The 22,023-nt window shown below is 39.0% G+C and overlaps 1 protein-coding gene across 4 annotated transcripts; it reads left to right on the forward strand.

Annotated features, from left to right (window-relative positions):
* wizb (WIZ zinc finger b) lies at nt 1–19,696 on the forward strand. 4 transcript variants are annotated; one of them, XM_042718323.1, is made up of 18 exons: nt 1–269; nt 749–891; nt 1,778–1,958; nt 2,338–2,422; nt 2,561–2,715; nt 2,817–4,304; nt 5,246–5,434; nt 5,878–6,342; nt 6,504–6,872; nt 11,692–11,835; nt 12,299–12,868; nt 13,030–13,485; nt 13,607–14,086; nt 14,210–14,749; nt 15,098–15,309; nt 15,413–15,704; nt 15,798–15,960; nt 16,940–19,696. In XM_042718323.1, the coding sequence occupies exons 2-18, from the start codon at nt 787–789 to the stop codon at nt 17,250–17,252; spliced, it is 6,207 nt and encodes a 2,068-aa protein (XP_042574257.1). In that variant the 5' UTR covers nt 1–269; nt 749–786; the 3' UTR covers nt 17,253–19,696. The 4 variants fall into 4 exon arrangements, with proteins under 4 accessions (XP_042574257.1, XP_042574264.1, XP_042574272.1 ...); XM_042718330.1 differs by having other exon boundaries at nt 14,210–14,743; XM_042718338.1 differs by lacking the exon at nt 5,246–5,434 and having other exon boundaries at nt 2–269.
* The last annotated feature ends 2,327 nt before the right edge of the window (nt 19,697–22,023 follow it).

Genomic DNA, 22,023 nt, shown 5'->3' on the forward strand with positions numbered 1-22,023 from the left:
TCTTTCCCCTCCCCACCAACGTCACCATCCCTCCGAAACTAACAACATGGAGTCCGGTGTTTAGAGTGCAAAGGCGGTCTTCACCGTTAGCTGCACCTATATGCTTTTCCCGGTGCTCCCGAGGGAAGGCAGCGACGCTCCGGGACGCAAAAAGCGCAACGCACACATGCACAATATGCGCTCGTGCGTTCGTGCAACTTGAATCCATGTAGGACACGGAGAGCGCGATGTGATTGGACGCAGAAGATTCCAAAGACAGGCCGCTTTCCGTGAGTGTTGCACAATTCCATCCTCGCCGCACACATCCAGAAAGATGTTTAACAGATCGTGTTCCTGGAGAAGGACAGCGTTTGCAGATCGTCCTGACATCGCAAGTTATAAACGCACGAAAACTGCATAGACGAGCCCATTTATTAAGGGAGCCGGTATATATATATATTTTGTCCCCAGTAAAAACGGCCTCCTTCGGTATTATCAACATAGGAAATGAGGCATGATAAAATAGGTCAGACAGAGTGACACTTCTCAGGAGTTAAACACAAAGATTTAGTTATTCAAATGCACTCTTTAAAGGTTGGACAGCACAGAGCACTATAATTTATCATCAAATGAACCTCCTGAGATAGCTAATAAACATCTTGCATGCTCTTCTACATGCTTTCTTTAAAGAACCCATAATATTTAGACTTTTGAGGCTTCAGGTCCATATCTATGCTTGCAGTTATTAGAATTGCTCTTTATAATGTAGGACAGGAGAAGTGGACAGCAGTTGCACCCAAGGGGACCATGGAGCCTGAGGATGATCTCTCGACCAGGGACCCTCAAGATCTGATGTCCAGCCGAGGGCTACTGCCTTCAGCATCCACCTCCTTACTCAGCTGCACCTTCCTGGTATATTCAAGCACCTACCAATTTGCCTGTAATACTGTGCCCTAAAAATATGTACTCTTTTTTTTTGTGAAGAAAAAGGACATATTTGTGTGCAGCATAAGAGTAGACCAGCTTTGGGACATACTAGTTCATCATAATTGTGTTACTTAGTTACATGCATCCTGTCACTGTTTAAACTGCCATGTCAATCATCTTCTCACAGTTAACATCTTCCACATCACTTTTCATTTAATTTCCTAACTTATTAGAACTGAAGCAGCATGGTGATCTGCTAGTCGTGCCGAGAACGAGATGTGTTTGCATAATGAATCATTTAAAAGCAAATGAGTAAATGTGTCTTTCTAAAAGTTCACAGTGTTGTTGCAGATGCAATATAATGTATATAACATTATATCATTTTTTAAATCAGGTTAGATATTGATCATATTGATATTGATTAACCGTCAATGTCCCATTTCCTCTTTTACTATTATTATTTTTTCTACACTTTTTAATTGTGTTTGTTGTACTTTTGTTATATTTATTTCAACATACTACAATTTGTGACACATTAATTTTATTTTTGAATACTATTTAGGAAGGATAGTGTGTAAAGCTTTTAACTACCCCTTCTCTTGGGAATAATTTATTCACTTTTCCAATAAAAGGAGAATTTTTTTTTTTTTTACCGTTACTCTATATGAATATAAAAAATATGTGGGAGTCATTGCTTTGATACAGTTTAATACTTTTTAATTACAACTATATTTACACTATATATATAATAGTCATTATATATATCTTTTAACAATCATTGTACACCTGTGTGAGAAACTTGCAACATTTTATTTCTCTCCTAAACAGAAATATGTAATGTTGTACTTGTTTCAAACCTCTGAACTCACAGGGGGGGTTATTGCATTGTGATGACACAATGGAGAAGGGTGATGGAAATGGAGATTCAGACGGTCCAAAATGCTTTTCCCCCACACTGGAGCAATGTGGTAAAGCACAGAGAAGTCCACGATCTTCAGCCTTCCCCTCATCTCTGACATGGGACTCGGACTCGGAGAAAGACACCTTGGACGGTAATAGTTTCTCTGGTTCATTCTTACTTTCAAGTCAGTGAAAAATACATGCATGTCTGAATCATACACTATCAGGAAAAAAGGGTTTTTGTTTTTCTTTTTTATTTTTAATTTAGTGTAAGTTAAAAGTATATCTGTATCATAGTTTATAAAGCTGTAGGTACACTGTTGTTCGTTTTAGTTACTTATATGCACCCTTTGGTTAAGATAGTTTAAGTTTTTTCTATTCTGTGTTTGTACTGTGAAACATGTCTCTCTGTGAACAACGTTAATGGTTTTGTCTGTCTGCATGCTGTAGATATAACTGTGAGTCTACTGCTTTCTGTTGTCATGTGTATATTGTTTGTGTTCCTGTGTGGATTCCAATGGTTTATGTCAGAGGAAGAACTTCAGCACTTTTCTAACCCTCATGGTCTGGCTGCTCACAGCCCAGGAAGTCCCAGCTCTGGACAACAAGAAGACAGGTGAGATACAGAGGAATTATATGGAAAAACAGGTTTATAGAAAAGTGCATACATGGAGTTTTTTAAGGGATTTGATGGAGCTTTAAAGTATTTGATGAGCTTTAAAGTATTTATCAATTTGAATTCTTATGCTTGCAGATTTGACATTGTTCCGTGCCAAGAACCTGTGGAAATCAAGCACTTATTTCTTGAAAAGATCCCACTTGCCCCTCTGGAGGTAGAGAATCAAGGAGATGTTACATACAATGAGCCGAAAACTACAGAATCCAGCCTACCAAAACATACAGCAAAACGTAAAAAAAACTTAAAGTACCCCAATGCATTTAATTCAATAACACCATCATATAAAAAATAACTACTTAAGTCAATAAAACCTTTTGCTGTTTTCTTGCAGTGGAACAAGGCAAAGTGAGTCATCTACCAGATACTACACCAAAAGAGGGATGCCAAAAAGAAGAGAAAAATGAGCGGAAAATGCTTAATAGTAGAGGACGGAAAGAGAAGAACGCCAAAGAGCCAGATGTATACACCTTCCCAGGAGACTCTGAGCCAGAGAGTCCACCGCCTGGACCTTGGGCGCACTGCACCTTTATCCAGCGCCGAAGAAAAAAGAGGGCCATATTGAGGCCTTTCTCTGGCTTAGACACTTGGAAACGCACAACGGGAGCCGGCAGAAGGACCAGAGGAAAACCCTCGGGATCAAAGGAGCTTAGGAAAACCACAAAGGTTGGGGAAAGGATGTTCAAATCTAAAGAGGAAAAGGAAGAGAAGGTACGAGGAAGGCAGAGGTCAGTAGTAGATCACCAACTGGATGGAGACCTCTCCCAAGATATTTTTACATGTGTAGAATGTAGCATTTACTTCAAGAAACGTGCCCATCTGCGTGAACACATGCGAGAGCATGGCCAGGTCAGTGGATCTGGGAAGAAATGGCAATGTGGAGAGAAAGACTCTTGGAGTGGACATCTTAATAAAAATGCTTTTGAATGCATAGAGTGTGGTCTGGAGTTTGTAGACAAGGTATTGCTGCGAGATCATCAGCAATGCCACGAGGAGTCACGGCAGAAAATCCTTGAAGAGATTGGAAAATTAAATGAGGGGGACAAGGGGGTGGCAGAGCAAGCCAGTTGCAGTAAGGCATTGGAGCCAGTCATCCAAGAGTCAACAGAGGTCAGCCAGTTTGAGTGTCTTAAGTGCAACTTTAGCTCTGATTTGTCTCAAGAACTTGCTGAGCATGCCAAGATGCACAACACCCGAACAAGGGCTGGTGTCTATCGAACTTCACCCCGATTTCAGCAGAAGTCCTGCAAGAAAGGACAGGTTCAGTCCTCTGCAGATGTTACATCAACTTTTGTCACGTCACCTCTCAACAAGAGGTACCCCATCCGAACATCCAAAAAATCTAAAGAAACACAGCCTGAAAGTGGCCCTTCACAGGTGGACTCTAGTTCATTGTCTTGCCAAAATGCTTCTGCAACCCCAGGAGAGGCCACAGAACAACCTGAAAAAGCAACTCTCTGTGGAAATACAGACCCTGCTGAGGAGTTGAGACAAACAGAAGAGGCCAGGACAACTGTGGCTAATCTTGTGGAAGAGAATGTTCAACAACCTCAGCATCTCATGTCATCTCTGCCAAATCCAAGGGCTGCTCCACGGCATAAGGATGTGGCATTCAAGAGCATAGGGAATAAACGCACATTCCGGGCTACAAGGGGTAAACTTGGGCGCACAAGAGCAAGTTCAAGACTGGATCCTAAATCCACCCTTACTCCCGTTATGAAAAAACAAGTCCAAATCTCAAACCAGAATGAAGATAAGAGCCAGATAGAAGACATTCCAACACCAGAACCAGAACATGATCCAAAACAAGACTCCAAAACAGGTACGTCAATAACAGGTTTTTAACACCAAGACCAGTCAATGCTTAGCCTTGTAGCTAAACTGGCAAGGTTGTAACAATGGCCAGACTTCAGTGCCCAAAGAACAGAAATATACGGTATATAAAACTGTATAACTGTGTATAAAATTTGAATGGCTTAAAAGTTGCTTTGGATGAGATGTTTGCCAAAAGCATAAATGCATATATAGTAAGTAAATGCTAACACTTGCCATTATCAACAACTAGACTTACCAGTGCAACAGTAACATACTGAAAAAAGAGGTTGTAAACTATCATAAACTAATGATATATTTACGATTAAATTATAAGTGTATTTTCAGAAAGGTCTGTATTTTACATCAATTTCTCACCATGGCTTTATAACATTGTCACATTTAATAATACTGTCATTAACCGCCACAACAGAAAAATGAGAATTTGCTTTCACAATTCCAATTTCATACTGGCAAAATCTGAATAAATACATGACCTGTACTTCTGTCTTTTGTCTTGTAGTGAAGCATGTATATGTGTATGCACTGTATGTATTCTTGTGCTATTGTGATGCCTGGATTCAATGTGCCAGAATCATCCTTGAACCAAAATTTGCGTAGTGCAACTTCCTGTTTGATTGGCCGCTGGTTAAAGGAGTGTGGTGACTCTCCCCATTCCATTGGCCAGTTATTTTAATTGTGGGTTGTTACTTCCTGTTCCATTGGCCAATGCTCACTATTAGCCACTGCCAGTGGTGTACAGACTTTCTTCTTCAATATTTCCAAAACAGTTAACCCAATCAGTGGCCATAGTCAGCAAGGACCAATACTTGAATGGGGGGCAAATGGAAAGCCTTGAAATTCTAGAAGTTCACATGAGTCATGCTTGGCCATAAACTTGGGGAAATCCCAGGTTTCACCCTGGTCTGAACCTGGTCCCTTCCCCTGCAGACCCTGTGGAGGTACCTGCCCTGGCCTTGCAGCTGAAGAGCAGCTTCTCAGCCAGCCTCCGAGGGGCAGCAGAGAGGCTGGGGTTGCTTGAGGGGCAGCAAGCCCAGCTAAGAAACAAGTTACCCCTGGTCCTCATAGAGTCTCTCAGCTCTGACCTCCAAACTCCCCTCTCATGCAGCAGGGTGATGGGTGAGTGATGAGCAGAGGCACAGAGATCTTAAACGGTTGCAGAGTAGTCAGGCCAAGCTGTTCCTTCTGTTTACAATGAGCCCAAAAATGAGAATTCTGTCATCATTTACTTACCACAATTTTCCAAACCCATATGATGATCTTTCTTCCATGGAACACAAAAGGAGAAATTCTCCTTCCACAAAAGGAAGTCATTCAAGTTTGGGACAACATGAGCATGAATAAAAGATGACAGACTTTCCATTTTAGATCAACTATTCCATTAACTCAGCTTTTCACCATTCTCATTGCATTCCACATACATTTTGTTTGCATTTAACCTTTAAATTGTGCAATACTAGTCTTGATGTTTTTTTTTTTTTTTTTATTATTATTATTTTTTTTTTATATATAATTGTTGAACACTTTGTAACACTCCACATTATAACCACTCCCCACCCCAGGGACAGAGCCATCTTCCAAGGATCCGGATCTCAAAGCCAACTCCTCCTCACAAAAGAAGAACAGAAAAAAGCTTGAAGCACAGGAGGAGGAACCCGAACTCAAAGACAAATCTGATACTCAGGAGAAGAGTGGAGAAGGCACACTTGTTGCTGCAAAACTAGAGGATGATGATGATGATATTAATGATGACGATGACGAAGATGAAGATGATGTTGTTAGTCGCCTTATTGGTGCATTAACTGAAGAAGATGATGAAGATGATGATAGAGAGGGGTTGTTGAAGAATGTGGAAAGAAAATGCCCTTATTGCCCAGATCGATTCCATAATGGCATCGGACTAGCCAATCATGTTAGGGGTCACCTGAACAGAGTGGGTGTCAGTTACAACGTTAGGCACTTTATCTCCCCAGAAGAGGTCAATGCCATTGAAAAGAAATTCTCCTATCAGAAAAAGAAGAAAAAGGGTGAGGATGCTTCTAAATGTAAATCCAGATGGCTTTTTACCTACTATATTTAATGTTTATAATCTTGATGTCTCATGGGAGTTTAATTGCCATATCTATGACACAGAAACAAAGGCTTATTTAGCTTGTTTTGATGCTCTTCTCTCCATTACCTCCTCTAGTCGCCAACTTTGACCCATCAACGTTCAGTGTAATGAGATGTGAGTTCTGCAGTGCCGGCTTTGACACCAGGGCTGGTCTCTCCAGTCATGCCCGAGCCCATCTCAGAGACTTTGGCATCACCAACTGGGAAGTCACGGTTTCTCCCATTAATATTCTCCGAGAGCTTTTTGCCAAGCATCCAGATCTTGTTCTACCCACTGCCACCACTCATACTCTCCAGTCAGATCAAGAGCAAAACTCTGATGAGGAGCAAGAGAGCGGGAAACACATGAAGGATGAGGAGAACATGACAGCAGAACCCCCCACTCTTTCCTCTGACTCTCCAAAACTGCGCTGGAAGGAAGAGCACAGTATCAGTGAATTGGAGGGTAAGTGGATGGGATTTACTTCTGTTTGATTTTTTAGAAACTTTAAAAGATTAAGCCATGAGGCATGTCATAGTTCTTACTTGGTAAATTCTTTATATAACTGCAAAATGTCTGTTAGAAAATAATGATGCACAAAGTTTTTAAAAATGTATTATATAAAACATTTAAGAGTCTGCATTATTTATCAAATGCAAGCTTATTTGTACAAAAGAACAACGTTTTTTTATTTTTATTTTTTGCACAAATTTGTGGAGTCCATGCTTAGGTCAAGTGCATAATGTCATTAAAGCAAAAGAAGGATTATCTAAAAAAGTTAATAAAGATTTTTGTAAAAATCAGAAATGTTAAAATGTCATTTCTGTTGGAAATTTTTGTATTGCATTAACAAAAATGCAAAATCACTAGTGGGCTCAGACTAGTTCCACTTTTTGAACACTTTTTTATTTCTTGTTTAAATGATATTTAGATGTTTTAACTGTCTCTTCAAAGGTTGATAAAACAATATGTTTATACATAAATTGTGTAGCTCCTTACTCAAAAGTTTCCATAAAAAAAAAAGGCCTTTACCTCATCTGTTTTCAGAAGTTCAAAATACTCTAAAGAGAAACCTCAAAATCTTGTGCATGCCTTGGGATTTTTGTTATGCTGTCAAGTGCAGTTGTGAAAGCAGTTGTAAATATTTTTGTATGGTGCAGAACACTTGCTAATTTCTTTAGTGCAATCTTCATTAATCTAATTGATGTCTGGCATTTAATATTTTGCCGAGTCTCCGCCTTTATTCGGTTCGTCACGCCTTGGTGCGTTAGTGCATGTGTGCGGGGCAAAATGGCTGCTTCCACCTCCCCGCAGACACAAACAAAAGCGGAAAAATTGTCTGACTGTAGGTGCTGTAATAAGTACGATGCGCTGCAGTCGCTGAATGGTGAGTGCGTGCATTTACGCGCCGTGCATGCGATGCATGAGAGAGGCAAATGCTCGGAGCTTCTCCACTTTCAAAGCTTGCATGGCATGCAATCGTGTTAACATTTAAGAAAAGAGCTCCTGTCATACCCGATGCGCGTTTTAAATCACTGATGCCAGCAGTGGTCCAGTGAGACAGAGTGCACGTAGGAACGCGACTCATTCCCCTACTGTCTGAGCACTTTTCTATCTGAAAAAGTGTTAATATGTGACATTTTGCGCTCAGGTGCTTAATAAAGGCAGTTTTTGATGTCCTGTCAAAATGACGGCTTCTTTTTGCATGTATGTCTTTATGATTCCCGAAATTAGGCGAAGTCTTCGCCATTTTATTTTACTTGAGGTGCTTTTTTAATGTTGGAACGGAGCGCACCAACGCTTCTTATTTTCTTGGTTCTTATGTCTTTTTCCGCGCACTTTCACAAAAACATTTTTGAAAATAAAGTGTCAGCGCTGCTTGCTTCGTTTTATGTTGGTCTGAATAAGTTATTAAACGGTGGATGTTAGTGTTTAACTTATTGCATTTAATGTCTTTTTTCAATTTGTTGTCTGGTTATTTCACGCAGTGCATGCCATTAAAGTGAATTTATATTTTCAGTCTGAGCAGAAAAAGGGCTGATGTTGCTAGAAATGTGTCTAGGACAGATCAAATGACAGAACAGAAACGCCCACCCCAGGAACGCATTCACAGCTTATTATATTGAATATGCTGAGAAGAGCAAGACCAGCAGGAGCTTCAGAAGAAAATCACTGTGTGCTGCTTGAATGTAGACCTTCTGAATTTACCTCTGGAGTGAAGAAAGTATCAGTCTGTATGTTCATCTGATTGTTAGACTTGAGATATCAAAATAAAATAACTCTTAAATCAGACAAACTTGTTGTTTTCTAATCTAGTTGGTTGCTGTTAGTCGGGATTGTTCTTTATAGTTTTATCACCAGAGTTTGTCTGTTTGATTAAGTTTAACTGCTTCCACAAATTGCAATCAACATGTTGTCTGCGCAATATGGTGGTTTAGAGAAAATAAGGTAGAAATGAGGTAGAAATAAATTGTTTAGTCACAGATTAATTGAACTTTGGGCAAAAGAATTGGGAGATTATGGAAGCATATGGGTAGCATTATTCAATTTGGGATGTAATATGCAAAATGACAATGTAATATGTAAAATGGCAATGCATTTCTACATTTACATTTACATTTTCCAATACATTTGTGCAACGTTTGGTGCAAAATGAAAATGAAAATTAAATTACATAATTTTCATTTGCCATTTCCTACACCAGTTTTAATATGTAAAATGAATACTAATTTTAACGCTTTATAAGTTGCAAAATTAAAATGAAAATGTATTACAGAAATGATTATATATGTCTAACATGTTCAAGCAAAAACTGTGGCAAAATGATCATTTAAATGTTATTTTCTTAAATGCATTAACACTCACAGTCAAGACACTTACGATTGCATTTTCATTCAATGACCCGCAATGAATGTAGCAAAATTCAAAGTGCACATTGAAAATGCATTCCGAGCCGATCACGTCTCCGCCCCCTCCCGCCCTGTCAATCACTGCGTGAACAAGGCGGGGCTTACAGAAGGTCAGAGGACTCAAATCTCAAGAAGAGGATTCAAGTGAGAAAACATGGACAAGACAGTTGGTCCGTGTATGTTTTGATGATTTCGGTTTATGGCTTCAATATTTCATTCGCACTTATGGGCGGAGTTTGAAACGCTGCTTTCATCTGATTGGTCGAATCGCTCAGTCTTCAGCTCGGTCTTTTCATTCTTTCAGGCAGAATAAGAGTCAGTGCAAGTGAAGCACTGTAATGTCTGAAACCACCGCTCACTGTTTAATTAGCATAATATTTGAATCAGATGTAGCTGGGCACATAATTTGTGCTGTAGAGACCTGCAAATTATTTCTAGGTTGTAGTATTGTATGAATATTGTCCCACTGATAAATACAGTGCAAATAGTTCTGTCTCCTTGGATAACAGTGAAGTGGAAATAAAAATCAATAATAGACTGAACAGTTCCATGTCTGTAACATTTACCACTCTCATATTTTAAGTCATAAGGCACTAGGTATGTGTGTGTGTGTGACATTAATAAATAATTGTAAAAAATTAATATAGTTAAATTTCTAAATAAAAAATAGTAAAATTAGCTCTATGCTGCTCAGTGTTCATGCTGCTCAGTGCTCCTGTAGCCTACCTCAGAGCGCCCTCTCGCGGCTGTAGACGGTAATGTTTTCTCTTGGTCCTGAATAAATGCAACTTATAGTCCAGTGCGACTTATATATGTTTTTTTTCCTCGTCATGACGTATTTTTGGACTGATGCAACTTATACCGAAAAATACAGTTAACATTATTATTATTATTTATTATGAGAGTAATTGACACAGACTGGAACTTAAATGTTTCACCCAATTCAGCTCAGATCTTCAGACTCGTCAGACTCGTGTTGCTTATATAACTGGCCAGACTTACCTTCCCAAAAAAAATCATATTTAATTTTATTTCATATATTTAACTATATTTATTTCCACTTCACTGTTATCCAAGGAGACAGAACTATTTGCACTGTATTTATCAGTGGGAAAATATTTATACAATAATTTAACGGGGTCTCTTGCAGGTCTCAGCAGCACAAATTATGTGCCCAGCTACATCTGATTCAAATATTATGCTAATTAACAGTGGGCGCGGTGGTTTCAGACATTACAGTGCTTCACTTGCACTGACTCTTATTCTGCCTGAAAGAATAAAAAGACCGAGCTGAAAGCGGAGCGATTCGACCAATCAGATGAAAGCAGCGTTTCAGCTCCGCCCAAAAGTGCGAATGAAATATTGAAGCCATAAACCGAAATGATCAAAATGTACACGGGCCAACTGTCTTGTCCATGTTCTCTCACTTGAGTCTCTGACCTTCTGTAAGCCCCGCCTTGTTCACGCAGTGATTGACAGGGCGGGAGGGGCGGAGACGTGATCGGCTCGGAATGCATTTTCAGTGTTCACTTTGTATTTTTCTACATTCATTGCGGGGCATTGAATGAAAATGCAATCGTAAGTGTCTTGACTGTGAGTGTGTTAAGCATTTAAGAAAAATAACATTTAAATGATCATTTTGCCACAGTTTTTGCTCTTGAACATGTTAGAGATATATATAATCATTTCTGTAATACATTTTCATTTTCATTTTGCAACTTTTATAAAGCGCTAAAATTAGTATTCATTTTACATATTAAAACTGGTGTAGGAAATGGCAAAATGAAAATTATGTAATTTAATTTTCATTTTCATTTTGCACCAAACGTTGCACAAATGTATTGGAAAATGTAAATGTAAATGTAGAAATGCATTGCCATTTTACATATTACATTGTCATTTTGCATATTACATCCCAAATTGAATAATGCTACCCATATGCTTCCATAGGAGATTGAATGCTATGAAATATGATTTGAAATCATGACGGATCATAACCACAGTTCATAATCAAGGAAAAAAAATATGTGAATTTTAAGGGCTATTAAAACTATTTAAAGGGCTATTCTTTTGCTAAAATTGACATCAAACTACATATTTTGTGATTTCTCTGTAAGTTTCTGTCCCCATAATGAGGAAAGTATTTTGCAGATGTCTTTTAACAGGTAATCTTACAGAGGCTGCTGGCCATGTAATTAAGCATGAATATGTTAAATATGAAAATAAATGTACATTTTATTTTATTTATTATTATTTAGGTGAAGGTAAAGCTAGTTGCAGTTTGTTTAAGGGAAACGTTCATTTGAGACCTTGGTGGTTTTGACTCTACAATTAGCTCATTTAAAATGTTTGTCTCTGTCTATGTATAAATACAGGTGGGGAGGAGGTGGAGGATGGAGAAGAGGAAGAAGAGGAGGCCCAAATACCTGTTACAGATAAACTGGCCACAAGTCCAGGAGAAAAGACCCTGTTCTCTATTGAGGAACGGAGCCCTGAATCCAAAGAGACAGACGCTATGGGTAATATGAATTTTATTTTAATCTCAAGTCTTTTAATCTACTTCTAAAATAATAGCTTGCCCAAAAAATAAAACTCCATCATCACTTACACACTTGCATGTTGTTCCAAATCTGAGGATATTCTTTAAAATTCACAGAAAAGAACGAGATTCATACAGGTTTGGAATGACTTGATAGTTAGTAAATATGGACAGGAATTGTAATGTTTAAAAATGTTTTTTTTTTGAAGTTGCTAGTGTTAATTGCATGAACATGAATATTTGATGAAAATACAGTATGTTATATAAAATATAATAGTCTGGTCTGTCACTTAGACTTTCTGCCTTTTTACGTGACATTTTAGACAAATTAGTTTTGATTTCCACAGTGGAGAGTCAGTTAAGGTTTATTAACTCTGCTTAGTGAATAAATTGAAAAAAGTGAAGAAGTGTAGTCCTGGATCACCATTTCTCTGTTTTTCCAGGCTCTAACCTGTTGAAATGTGAGTTTTGCGGTGCTACCTTTGAGACTCGTCGTGGTTTGTCTAGCCATGCCCGCTCTCACCTACGGCAGCTCGGCATCGGCATGTCGGAGAACAGTGGCGCACCCATTGATCTCCTCTACCAGATCACTAAGGAACGCTCCATCGATGCACACTTTACTGGCACCTCTTCTACTGTGGAATCTCCTAAGAAGCCCCAGCACCATGCCCCTATTGTTCCTATACCTAGCCCCACAAAAGATTTTGAAACTGAAGAAGGGCTGCTGGACACCAAGCCTACTGTCCCATTCTCTATTCCGGGTTCCGCTATTAAAGTTTCCTCTTCCCCAGCTACTCACTCTGCAGCTGGCTCTCTGCCTTCCTCTCCATTTGTAAAGTCTCGGTCCCCTTCCCCAGTGCTGAGAAAGGCTCCAATCTCTTCCCTGCTACCCGTGTCTTCCCCACTGCGATCCCAGGAGCATAAGACCATAGGAAAGAACCAGTCTACAAACCATTCCACTCCAAACAAACCTTTCTGGGCACCGCAAGAGACGGATGCCCCATTGAATCTTAGTAAGAATGCATTTATTGTACTAAATACTAATAAAGAATTTCAACAAATTGTGATTTATTTTTGTAGTGTTGTGGTCATCAGTTTGTTCCTTTTGCACATTTATTGTCTGTCCTTCTTACAATCTCTTTAACTTTTCTGTTCCTCTTACACTCCTTTCTAGCAATGGATGTGGATTCTAAAGACATTATTTGCCAGTTGTGTGGTGCATGGTTTGAAACAAGAAAAGGCCTCTCGAGTCATGCTCGTGCCCATTTGCGCCATTTTGGGATTGAGTACTCGGAATCCAAGGGCTCCCCCATTGACCTACTCAACCGGTTCATCTTGACTGATGACTTTAAGCACAGAGCAAATTCTTTTCTCTCAGATGGTCCTGAGGACCTTAGGTCCCAGAAGACCAGCATGACTTCCCTCCAACCCTCCACTTCCCCTAAGAGATCCCTCCCCTCCAGCCCTGTCCTATATAAAACAGCAAATTCTTCTTTGAGGACAACCATTGGCTCCAAAGCTTCCTCCTCTTCTACCCACTCCTTATTGGGCCCACCTCCAAAGAAGCCGAAACCCTCCTCGTTGCAAGTCCTTCGTTTCAGTAGTGGAGAAGTGATGTCCTTTCCTATAGGTAACAACTTTTATGTGTTTTGGCATGTTCTTGTCTATTGTTTGCTTCCTCAATTACATAAGGTAATTTACACACCTAAACTGCCTTAAATCTGATAAATTGTTCTGCACAATTCTACCAGAGCCAATGAAAGACGTGGGCTGTGAATTCTGTGGAGAACTTTTTGAGAACCGCAAAGGCCTCTCCAGTCATGCCCGCTCCCATCTGCGCCAACTTGGGATCACCGAATGGTCTGTGAATGGCTCACCTATTGACACACTAAAAGAGATTATAGTTCGTCGAGGCCTACCGTCCATCAAGCCTCTAAAGTCCCCCAAATCTCAGAGCCCAGGACCGTCTCGGCCAGGGAATGTGCTTGGGCGCCTGCCTTTCCACTTTGCCCAAACACCAAGCCACGACCAGCCTACTACCCGCAAAATGTCTCCTGCGACATCCACTGCCAGTTCTTCCCCAACCTTAGAGCTGGTTAAACTGAAACCAGAGCCTGAAATTGTAGAGGTTACCATGAAAGGATCAGACATGGGAGTAAATGAAAGCTACAACCCAGAGCCACTACATTCCAGTTTAAACACTAAAGACAATATTTATCCAGTCAACTTGGGTAGGTTTTCACACCTGTGATGTGTGTTTGTTTGTTTACTTTTAGCATTTTCAGTGATCTTAATGGATGACTAAATCATTCCCAGGTCAATCTGTTGTCTTTTTACTCTCTTTCCTCCTACAGTTATGACTCAGGAGAAGGAACCTTCCCGTGATATTCGCTGTGAATTCTGTGGCGAGTTCTTTGAAAACCGCAAAGGCCTCTCAAGCCACGCACGTTCACACTTGAGGCATATGGGTATCACAGAGTGGTCTGTGAATGGCTCGCCCATTGACACACTGTGGGAAGTCATGAGAAGACAAGGCACTACCCCTGCATCTGTTGCCTTGGGCATAAAGGAGGAACCGGGACAGGATGGTGGGATTTCAATGAACAGTACGGGCTATCAGTCCTCTGCTCTGTCGCGCAAGTCACCTCTTAACCTGCTCCACTCTGGTTCGCGCCTCCATAAGCATGGGCTTGGAAGCATTGCCTTATCCTCAACCTCACCTGTGGGGAAGATTTTTGGAGTGGCTCCGTTGAAGAAGAAGGTGATGTTGGAGGAGGGACAGCAAGGAGAAAAACTGCTCAGCCAATCTAAAAACTTCTTACCTCCCCCACAGGACTATTCCTTTAAGGGTAAATCCTCAACGGAGAAGCACGGGGTAGGCCACATGGGTAAGGGTATGTTTTTACAAAACTCCTTATTTGGTTCTTTTCCACGACATTGTTTGAAGACTATTTGTTGTGCAGTGTCTGTGTTGCTTCCATGTTTGCAGAAGAATAAGAGACTCTCAAATAAATAAAAGACCCTAATTCAGAATTCCAAGACTTAAAATAGAGCCAATCATGTTGGTGATTATAAACAAAAAATTATATCAAAACTGCCCTATTTTTTGCTTTAGATGTTTCTGGTCTTATCGTGAACTATGCATTGTTTGCATGTTTGGCACATTATTTCTTCCTTGTTTCCTTGTTGTGCAAATAGTCGCAAGAACAATGTGACTTCATCATTTTGTTTTTCCTTTCCAGATGCCAGTTGTGAACTCTGTGGATTCTACTTTGAGAACCGGAAGGCGCTGGCCAGTCACGCTCGAGCACATTTACGACAGTTTGGCGTGACGGAATGGTGTGTAAATGGTTCACCTATTGAGACACTGAGTGCCTGGATACGCAGCCGTCCACAGAAGGCGGCAGAGATGCAGCAAAGTTATGCACAAGGAGCCAATTATACCCAAAAGAAAGTATGAAAGCAGCTGGAACCCACCCCCCCATTGGAATTCTGTGGTGTATATTTTAAAAGTTTGCGTTTTAATATCAATTAAAATCACTGTAATTTTTTTGCAGAGGTGCAGTTCCGCTTTCTCACCGTCCTGTGACTCGGACCCTACTACAACTGTTTCCCAAAAGCCCACTGTGGCCAAATGGGCATCTCTCACTTTGCCTCAAAAGAGAGCAATTGGACGGGATGTCAACAGTTGTTCCTGGGGGATATCATCACGGGGAAAAGATGCAAAAATCAGGAGTGGAAGTACCACTCAGCATGGCCTTATTCCACAGCCTGGCAGTCATCGTTCCAATAATGCCCTTCCACATGCGCAGGTGGCTCATAGTGAACTCAACGTGCGTTTGCCACGAGGTCTGAATACAACTTCACCTTAATCTCTTCCTGTTCCTTTTTTCCTATCTACCTGCAAAATTGTACCTAATTTGCAGATTTCTTTCTCTTAAGGATTTGAGAGACGACCACTTAAACACCCGTCACATGCTGAAGGAGGGGAGGGAGAGAGTGGCCCCCCGAAGCCTCGCTCCAGTACCATTCCTGCCCTTGTGCCAAAGCCCCCCTCCACCCCACTGGTTAGCCTTGTGGGTAAAATTTACTCACTCAAGTGTCGGTGAGTTTTATAGTTCTGTACTTGCATATTAGATCTATTCCATAACCTAATGAGCTGCCTTGATGTCTACTGCCTACTAGCATGCTGACTGATAAGGAGCCTTGTAAGTGACCTGTTTTAGAACAGTCTATAATGGTGGTAATGTTGCTAAGCTAATAACATGATACTGCAATAAATATAAAGAATGCATAATACACGAGTACTAGGTACAATAGTGCACTTTTTAACTTGCTTACTTTGATACTTTTCTCTGTTTAGTAAAATATATATATAATCACCTTATCTACAATTGTAGCAACTCCACGTGGCAACAAGCAGTAACCTTACATCTCTCAGCTCTGAGTTGACGTTAGCATGTTGCTATACTTGCTCAAGTAAGCATAAAAATAAATATTGCACATATGTTTGGTGCAATAATAAATTGGTATAGTAACACTTTACTTTTAGGACCAGTTCTCACTTTTAACTAACATGCATATTACTAGAATATTAGCTGTTTATTAGTACTTATTAAGCACATATTAATGCCTAAAGATCTCTTAATGCTACCCCGCTTAACATCTACCTTAATAACTATTAATAAGCAGCGAATGAGCAATTATTTGAGGCAAAAGTCATAGTTAATAGAGAGAACTGGACCTTACTGTGTGACCATTGGTATTTTTTATTACAGCTATTATATTAATTGTATTTTATGTATTATATTTATTGAAATGTTTTGCTAAGTAAATCATATTTATAATTAGTATCTCTCTCAACTCAAATTATATATACAAATTTTATTTTTATTTTACTTTCGGAACAGTCTTTGTTATGGGAGCATGTCTATAACTCCTTAGAATTTAAAACATATTGTTTACTCAAGATCATATTCATGTTCTTAGTGCCTTTTTGGTGTCTAGATTGTATGTTGAAAAGAGCTGTAAATGTGTAAGGGCTTAGAACCAATTGTCATTTATTTGTAATTCATTTCTTTTAGGTTTTGTGACGTGGAGTTTCACGGCCCTCTCTCAGTACAGGAGGACTGGATCAGGCACCTACAGCAGCACATCCTCAATCTTAACTACAAGAAGACTGCATCACCCGCAAATGACACTCCTGCCCAAAGTGACACTCCTGATCCCAAGCCCCTCGTCTTAGCTGCTACCTCCACTTCCACTACAACCCCATCTACACCCTCCCCAAAGCCCGCAACTATGCCCACATCAGCCTCTACCCCTGCACCCGCCCCCAACCAAGCCTCCGCGGGGCAGCCGGCCACAGCAGAGCCAGTTCCTTCTCCTGCTAATTAGGCCATGTGTCCTTCCTACATATGTATGAGATGCCATCATCTTCACCAGTTATTTCCATAATTTGTTTCTGTATTACTCATCTTGATTATTTCAATTTTTGGATCAAAGGGAGAGATTTTTCTAAAAATCTCAGCTAGCGACCCACTTGCCCTGACCTACATCGCAAGCATCTGTTTTGATTTGGGCGTGAGGTAGGTGTGTTGCCATGACAGTTCTCATCTCCCTTCCGTCTTGTAAGAATCGGTATTTATAAACAAGAAAAAGTCACAGTATAATGCACTTTTTTTCGCACGCATTTATGTCTTGTGGGTATGCTTTGTTTTGAAAAGCAGAATGAGTATGTGATGAGTTCAGTTCTGTAAGCTATTTGGCCCTTATGCCCAATGCCTAATATTTGTTGTTCAAAACGAACTCACGAAACTGTTTAGCTTACCAAATGTATTCTTAAATTGTCGACAGATCAGAGAATTACAATCAAAAAGGCACAGATGTAAAACTCAACCTTAAATGGTTTAACTATGAAGCACTTAAACGAAAGGCCTCGACCCCTTGAAACAAAGCTTATCTGTTTCTAGAATTTGCAAGTTCAAAGTTTGTAACAGTGATAATTGACTACAAGCTTGCACTGCCATGCAGTTACCAAAAAATATGAAACATTCGTTTTAAGCATGTGTCTAAAGGGGACATGCTTTTTCCTTTTGGTTAACGATCCCACTGCAATCTTTGACACTTTGATAATCTCTAATTTTGCCACTTAGAGTTAATGATCAAATTTTTCTGGAACCAGTTGCTGCTAAATATTTAAATAAGCTAAGCACACTTTGTTAAATGACCAATATTTGTACAATATGAGCATGCTAATTCTGTCATGCCTTCCAGTTGTTTTCAACCATTCGTATTTATGCTTCTTTTGCTTTTTTGGATGGCACATTATTTTGTAGTGCATTTGCATAAGCTCATGCAATGCTTTGCATAATGCTTTGATGAATCCGATCCTAGATCGCTCCACTTTCACAGCAGCTTTCTCCTTAATTCTGTGCTTGGCACAAAGTAAACTCCAAATGAAACAGCCGACGCAGCTGTCTAAAAGTCTTGGTTGCTTTTTAAATGATAATGAAGCTTTCTGAGAAATTGCCTTTGAACAAGTTGATGGCCCGAAGTATTTTAAGCTTATAAAGTTCACCTTTTTGTCCAGATGCATTTCAAGAGAACCCAAATTTATGGCTCATCTGAATGTTGAATAAACTGAACTATTTGGCTACACTACATTTGAATGTTTCACAAGAGTAAAAGGCTAATCCACTTTTATCTGTGAAGAATGAGGGAGCGTTTGTGTGTTCAAACACTTGTGTATTTATAAATATATATACATGCATATATTTTGTTTTTCTGAGCATTAAGTGCTAAGTCTATGATGCTTTTTACTTAAAAAGTTTTTCCCTGTACCAATTTGAAAAACGTAAACTGTAGAAATATGCCAGTGACAAAATGTGCCAAAGAGAATGTCACACATGTCTCGGTTACTTTAGCTTTTGCAAGTTTTTTGCAAGTCCGTTGTTTTGTCTTTGAGCAGTCGATGGCAGCAGCAGATTTGCTGCTTAAAAAATATAGAAACTGACAATTGAGTTGTAATATATGAGTATACTAAACAAGTACACCATACTTGTGGTACCAGGAATTGACTATAATGATTTTTAACCGCAAATGCGGTGACTGCCTCCAAAACATGCGAGTGCTTTTGGTTTAATTTCCATATCTGCACAGGAAAGCAATCACAAACTGGTCCACTATGGATGTTTGTTGCAGCTTTCATGACTTAACTCTTGACTGTTAGGCTTTTAGTATTCCAAAAAAGGGAATATTATTGATATATCTAACCTAACATATGTATAGACATGAAGACGATATTAACAGTTTAACACTTCAAATGTGATCTTGATCATTGTGAATTTATTTAGATTTTTAATGCTGTGTATTTTTTAATGAGACGTGCGTTTCTTTACTCGCAGTTACATACCAGTGGAATAGATCAGTGTTTTATTTTTTATTCTGTCAGTTTCTCTTTTAAGATACAGGACATGGTGCTCATGCGGACGAGTGGATGTGAATGGATTTTTAATTGAAGGTCGTTCCAAGTCCTCATGCAAGGACTCTAAAAACGTGTCTTAAATGCAACTGCTCTGTACATTATGTAATTGGTTAGTTGGGTCATTTTGTTACTGTTGCCTAGTTGGCATGTGCTTTACAGCTGATGGTGTATGTTCTCCTAAAGATCTCCTCAGCTGGTTTAGACTGCAGTCTCTGTACAAGTATTTGTGTGTATGAGAGAGATGAAAAGACTTTTTGTGGCTGAAAGAGAGAAATGCCATGGAAGTGTTGACCAGAGGAAGATTCGTGTGAATCTGCTCTTGAATGAAAATCATTAAATGTGATCTGAAATCTCAGCAAGTTGTGCACGCATCATTTTTTGAGTCATAACTCAGGAGGATGATCAACAATGACGTAATTTCATTGGAGGGAGCGTGACGTTCCTTTGCATATGTCTTATCAGCGTTGGGACTGTTCTAAACAGTACGACAGCAAAACAAACAGCTGGTAAATGGTTAAAGTCGACGCGATGGGAACACAGTGATAACAAGCTTCCTGAACTGCTGTACTATGTTTGTAAAATGCATGCTGCTTTTCATGAATTGGGCACAAATCCCATGTTATTTAGCCTGAGAGCTATTTATATGGTAGATAAAGTATTACATAAAAAAAGGATTTTTGAACACACTGTACCCAGTATGTAGGCCAAAATCAACATGATGATTTGGTCTCTCCAGTTCAGAGGTCTTGACCTTCTTAACTATCCAGCAATTAAAATCATACAGCATCATAATTTTTACAGTCTGTTTTGATATTCATTTGATTGTGTTAAAAAAAATCGCAAAATAACCCAAGAAGTAACATTATTTTAACTCTTTCTACAGACAAATAATATCCTCATTGCATTTTTGGTATTTACAGAATTTGTTGTGTCGACATTTGTCAAGCTTAGTCAAGAAAGGTGATGTAATCGGTCCGTCAAGTCTATTAATATTATGAACCAACATGTACAGTAGTCCTACTGAGTAACAGTTTAATGTAAGCCAAACTTTTGACCCGATTACCTATTCTGTTTTACTTGATTTTTTTATTTTATTTTGCACAGTATAGCAATTTTGGTATCACTTTATCCATTTGTTGACAAATAATTACATGAACTAACAATGAAAAATAGTTATAAATCAGTTATTAATCTGTTAATCTCAACATAATTAAAATATAAATGTTGTATTATTCAATACTATTTAATGGACCTTAGCTAACATGAAATAAAAATGTTATTTTTTTATTAACCAGCATTAACAAAAATTAATACTATAACAAATGTATTGCTTATTGTCGGTTAATGCTAACCAATGTTAACAAATGGGGTCTTACTGTAAAGCGTTACAACAATTTCTTTAGTTAATTTTACTGGTTGACTGATTAGTTAAGAAAGGTGAAATAATGTTTTTGTCAAGTCTATAAATATTCTCTCTTCCTTCGGCTTGCTCCCTTTTGAAGTTTTAAATATTATGAACCAATATTTAGTCCTAAGCTATGGCTCTACTGAGTGACAGTTTAATTTAGGCTAAACTTACCTTTCATTTTATTCCATTGCATTGAATACATTTAGCATATTCAGTGTTTAATGCTAAAACAACATCCCCCATATATATATATATATATATATATATATATATATATACATACATTATTTATGCTAAGTAAATGTGGAACATATTACAAACAAATGAGGGCGCCATTGAGCAACTGAGTGTAACACATACAGTATTTAGACCTCTTAACAACCTTATGAATAAGCCACTAAAGAAATAACTTGGTCTATCATTTGCTCACCTAGGATTTAAAGTTAGAGTATAACGTGGAATATTTTGTCAATATTTGTATTTTTTTGTGATAGTATGACTGTAGTTTCTCATACAGAGGCTTTTAAGGCAGGAAGTATAGAATAAGGCATTCCATGTTCTGTGATTTTGTCCAGTTCACATTCTCAGATAGAACTGATAAAATGAGTCCAGTTGATCTGATTTGCATGCCACCCAATCCAGAAAGGTTTTAATGTGATAATGGATATTTATGAATTCATGCACTTCTCAGTTTGTCAATATCAAAATGTGTACAAAAGACTTATTCAAACCATGAAGGAGTTTGTTGTAGTACTCTGAGAGTGAGTATATGCATAATAATTATATGGTGTGAATAATCTTAGGACATCTGCACGGAAGGAAGAAAAGACGCAGACATTTCCCAGGAACCTCGGTGTTAAATAGAAACATGAGCTACTGTGGAGGGGGGTGTATATGTCCAACTAAAACAAACATGAATGCAGCCATAAAAGCCAAACAATGCCAGATCCTGAGCAAAGGGGCGGGAACACGGCGAGATGACAAGAGAGATCTGTGTCTGACAGGATGGGGAAATAGCTCAGACATAAACTAAACTGACACACTTGTGTCTCTTTTAAGTAGAGAAAAATACCAGTCTTGTGTCTCAAAACAGGCGGAAAGACTCAAAGTCAAGGCTACCTCTGATCAAAGACATTGCGAGGAACAAAGAACCACAAGGCCTTTTCCTATGTATTTTCTCAGTTTCTCAAAATATTGCAACTTGGTAAAACTATAAATAAGGGTCTATTTGTTGACATTAGTTACTACATTCATTAACATGAACTAACTAAAAC

Source organism: Cyprinus carpio, chromosome A3 (assembly GCF_018340385.1).
Source record: "Cyprinus carpio isolate SPL01 chromosome A3, ASM1834038v1, whole genome shotgun sequence".
Taxonomy (NCBI): domain Eukaryota; kingdom Metazoa; phylum Chordata; class Actinopteri; order Cypriniformes; family Cyprinidae; genus Cyprinus; species Cyprinus carpio.

Coding starts and splice junctions, on each gene's coding strand:
- wizb (XM_042718323.1), top strand. CDS start 787: ATGGAGCCTGAGGATGATCTCTCGACCAGGGACCCTCAAGATCTGATG. Junction 6,873..11,691: donor CAGTATCAGTGAATTGGAGG/GTAAGTGGATGG, acceptor GTATAAATACAG/GTGGGGAGGAGGTGGAGGAT. Junction 14,750..15,097: donor GGTAGGCCACATGGGTAAGG/GTATGTTTTTAC, acceptor TTTCCTTTCCAG/ATGCCAGTTGTGAACTCTGT.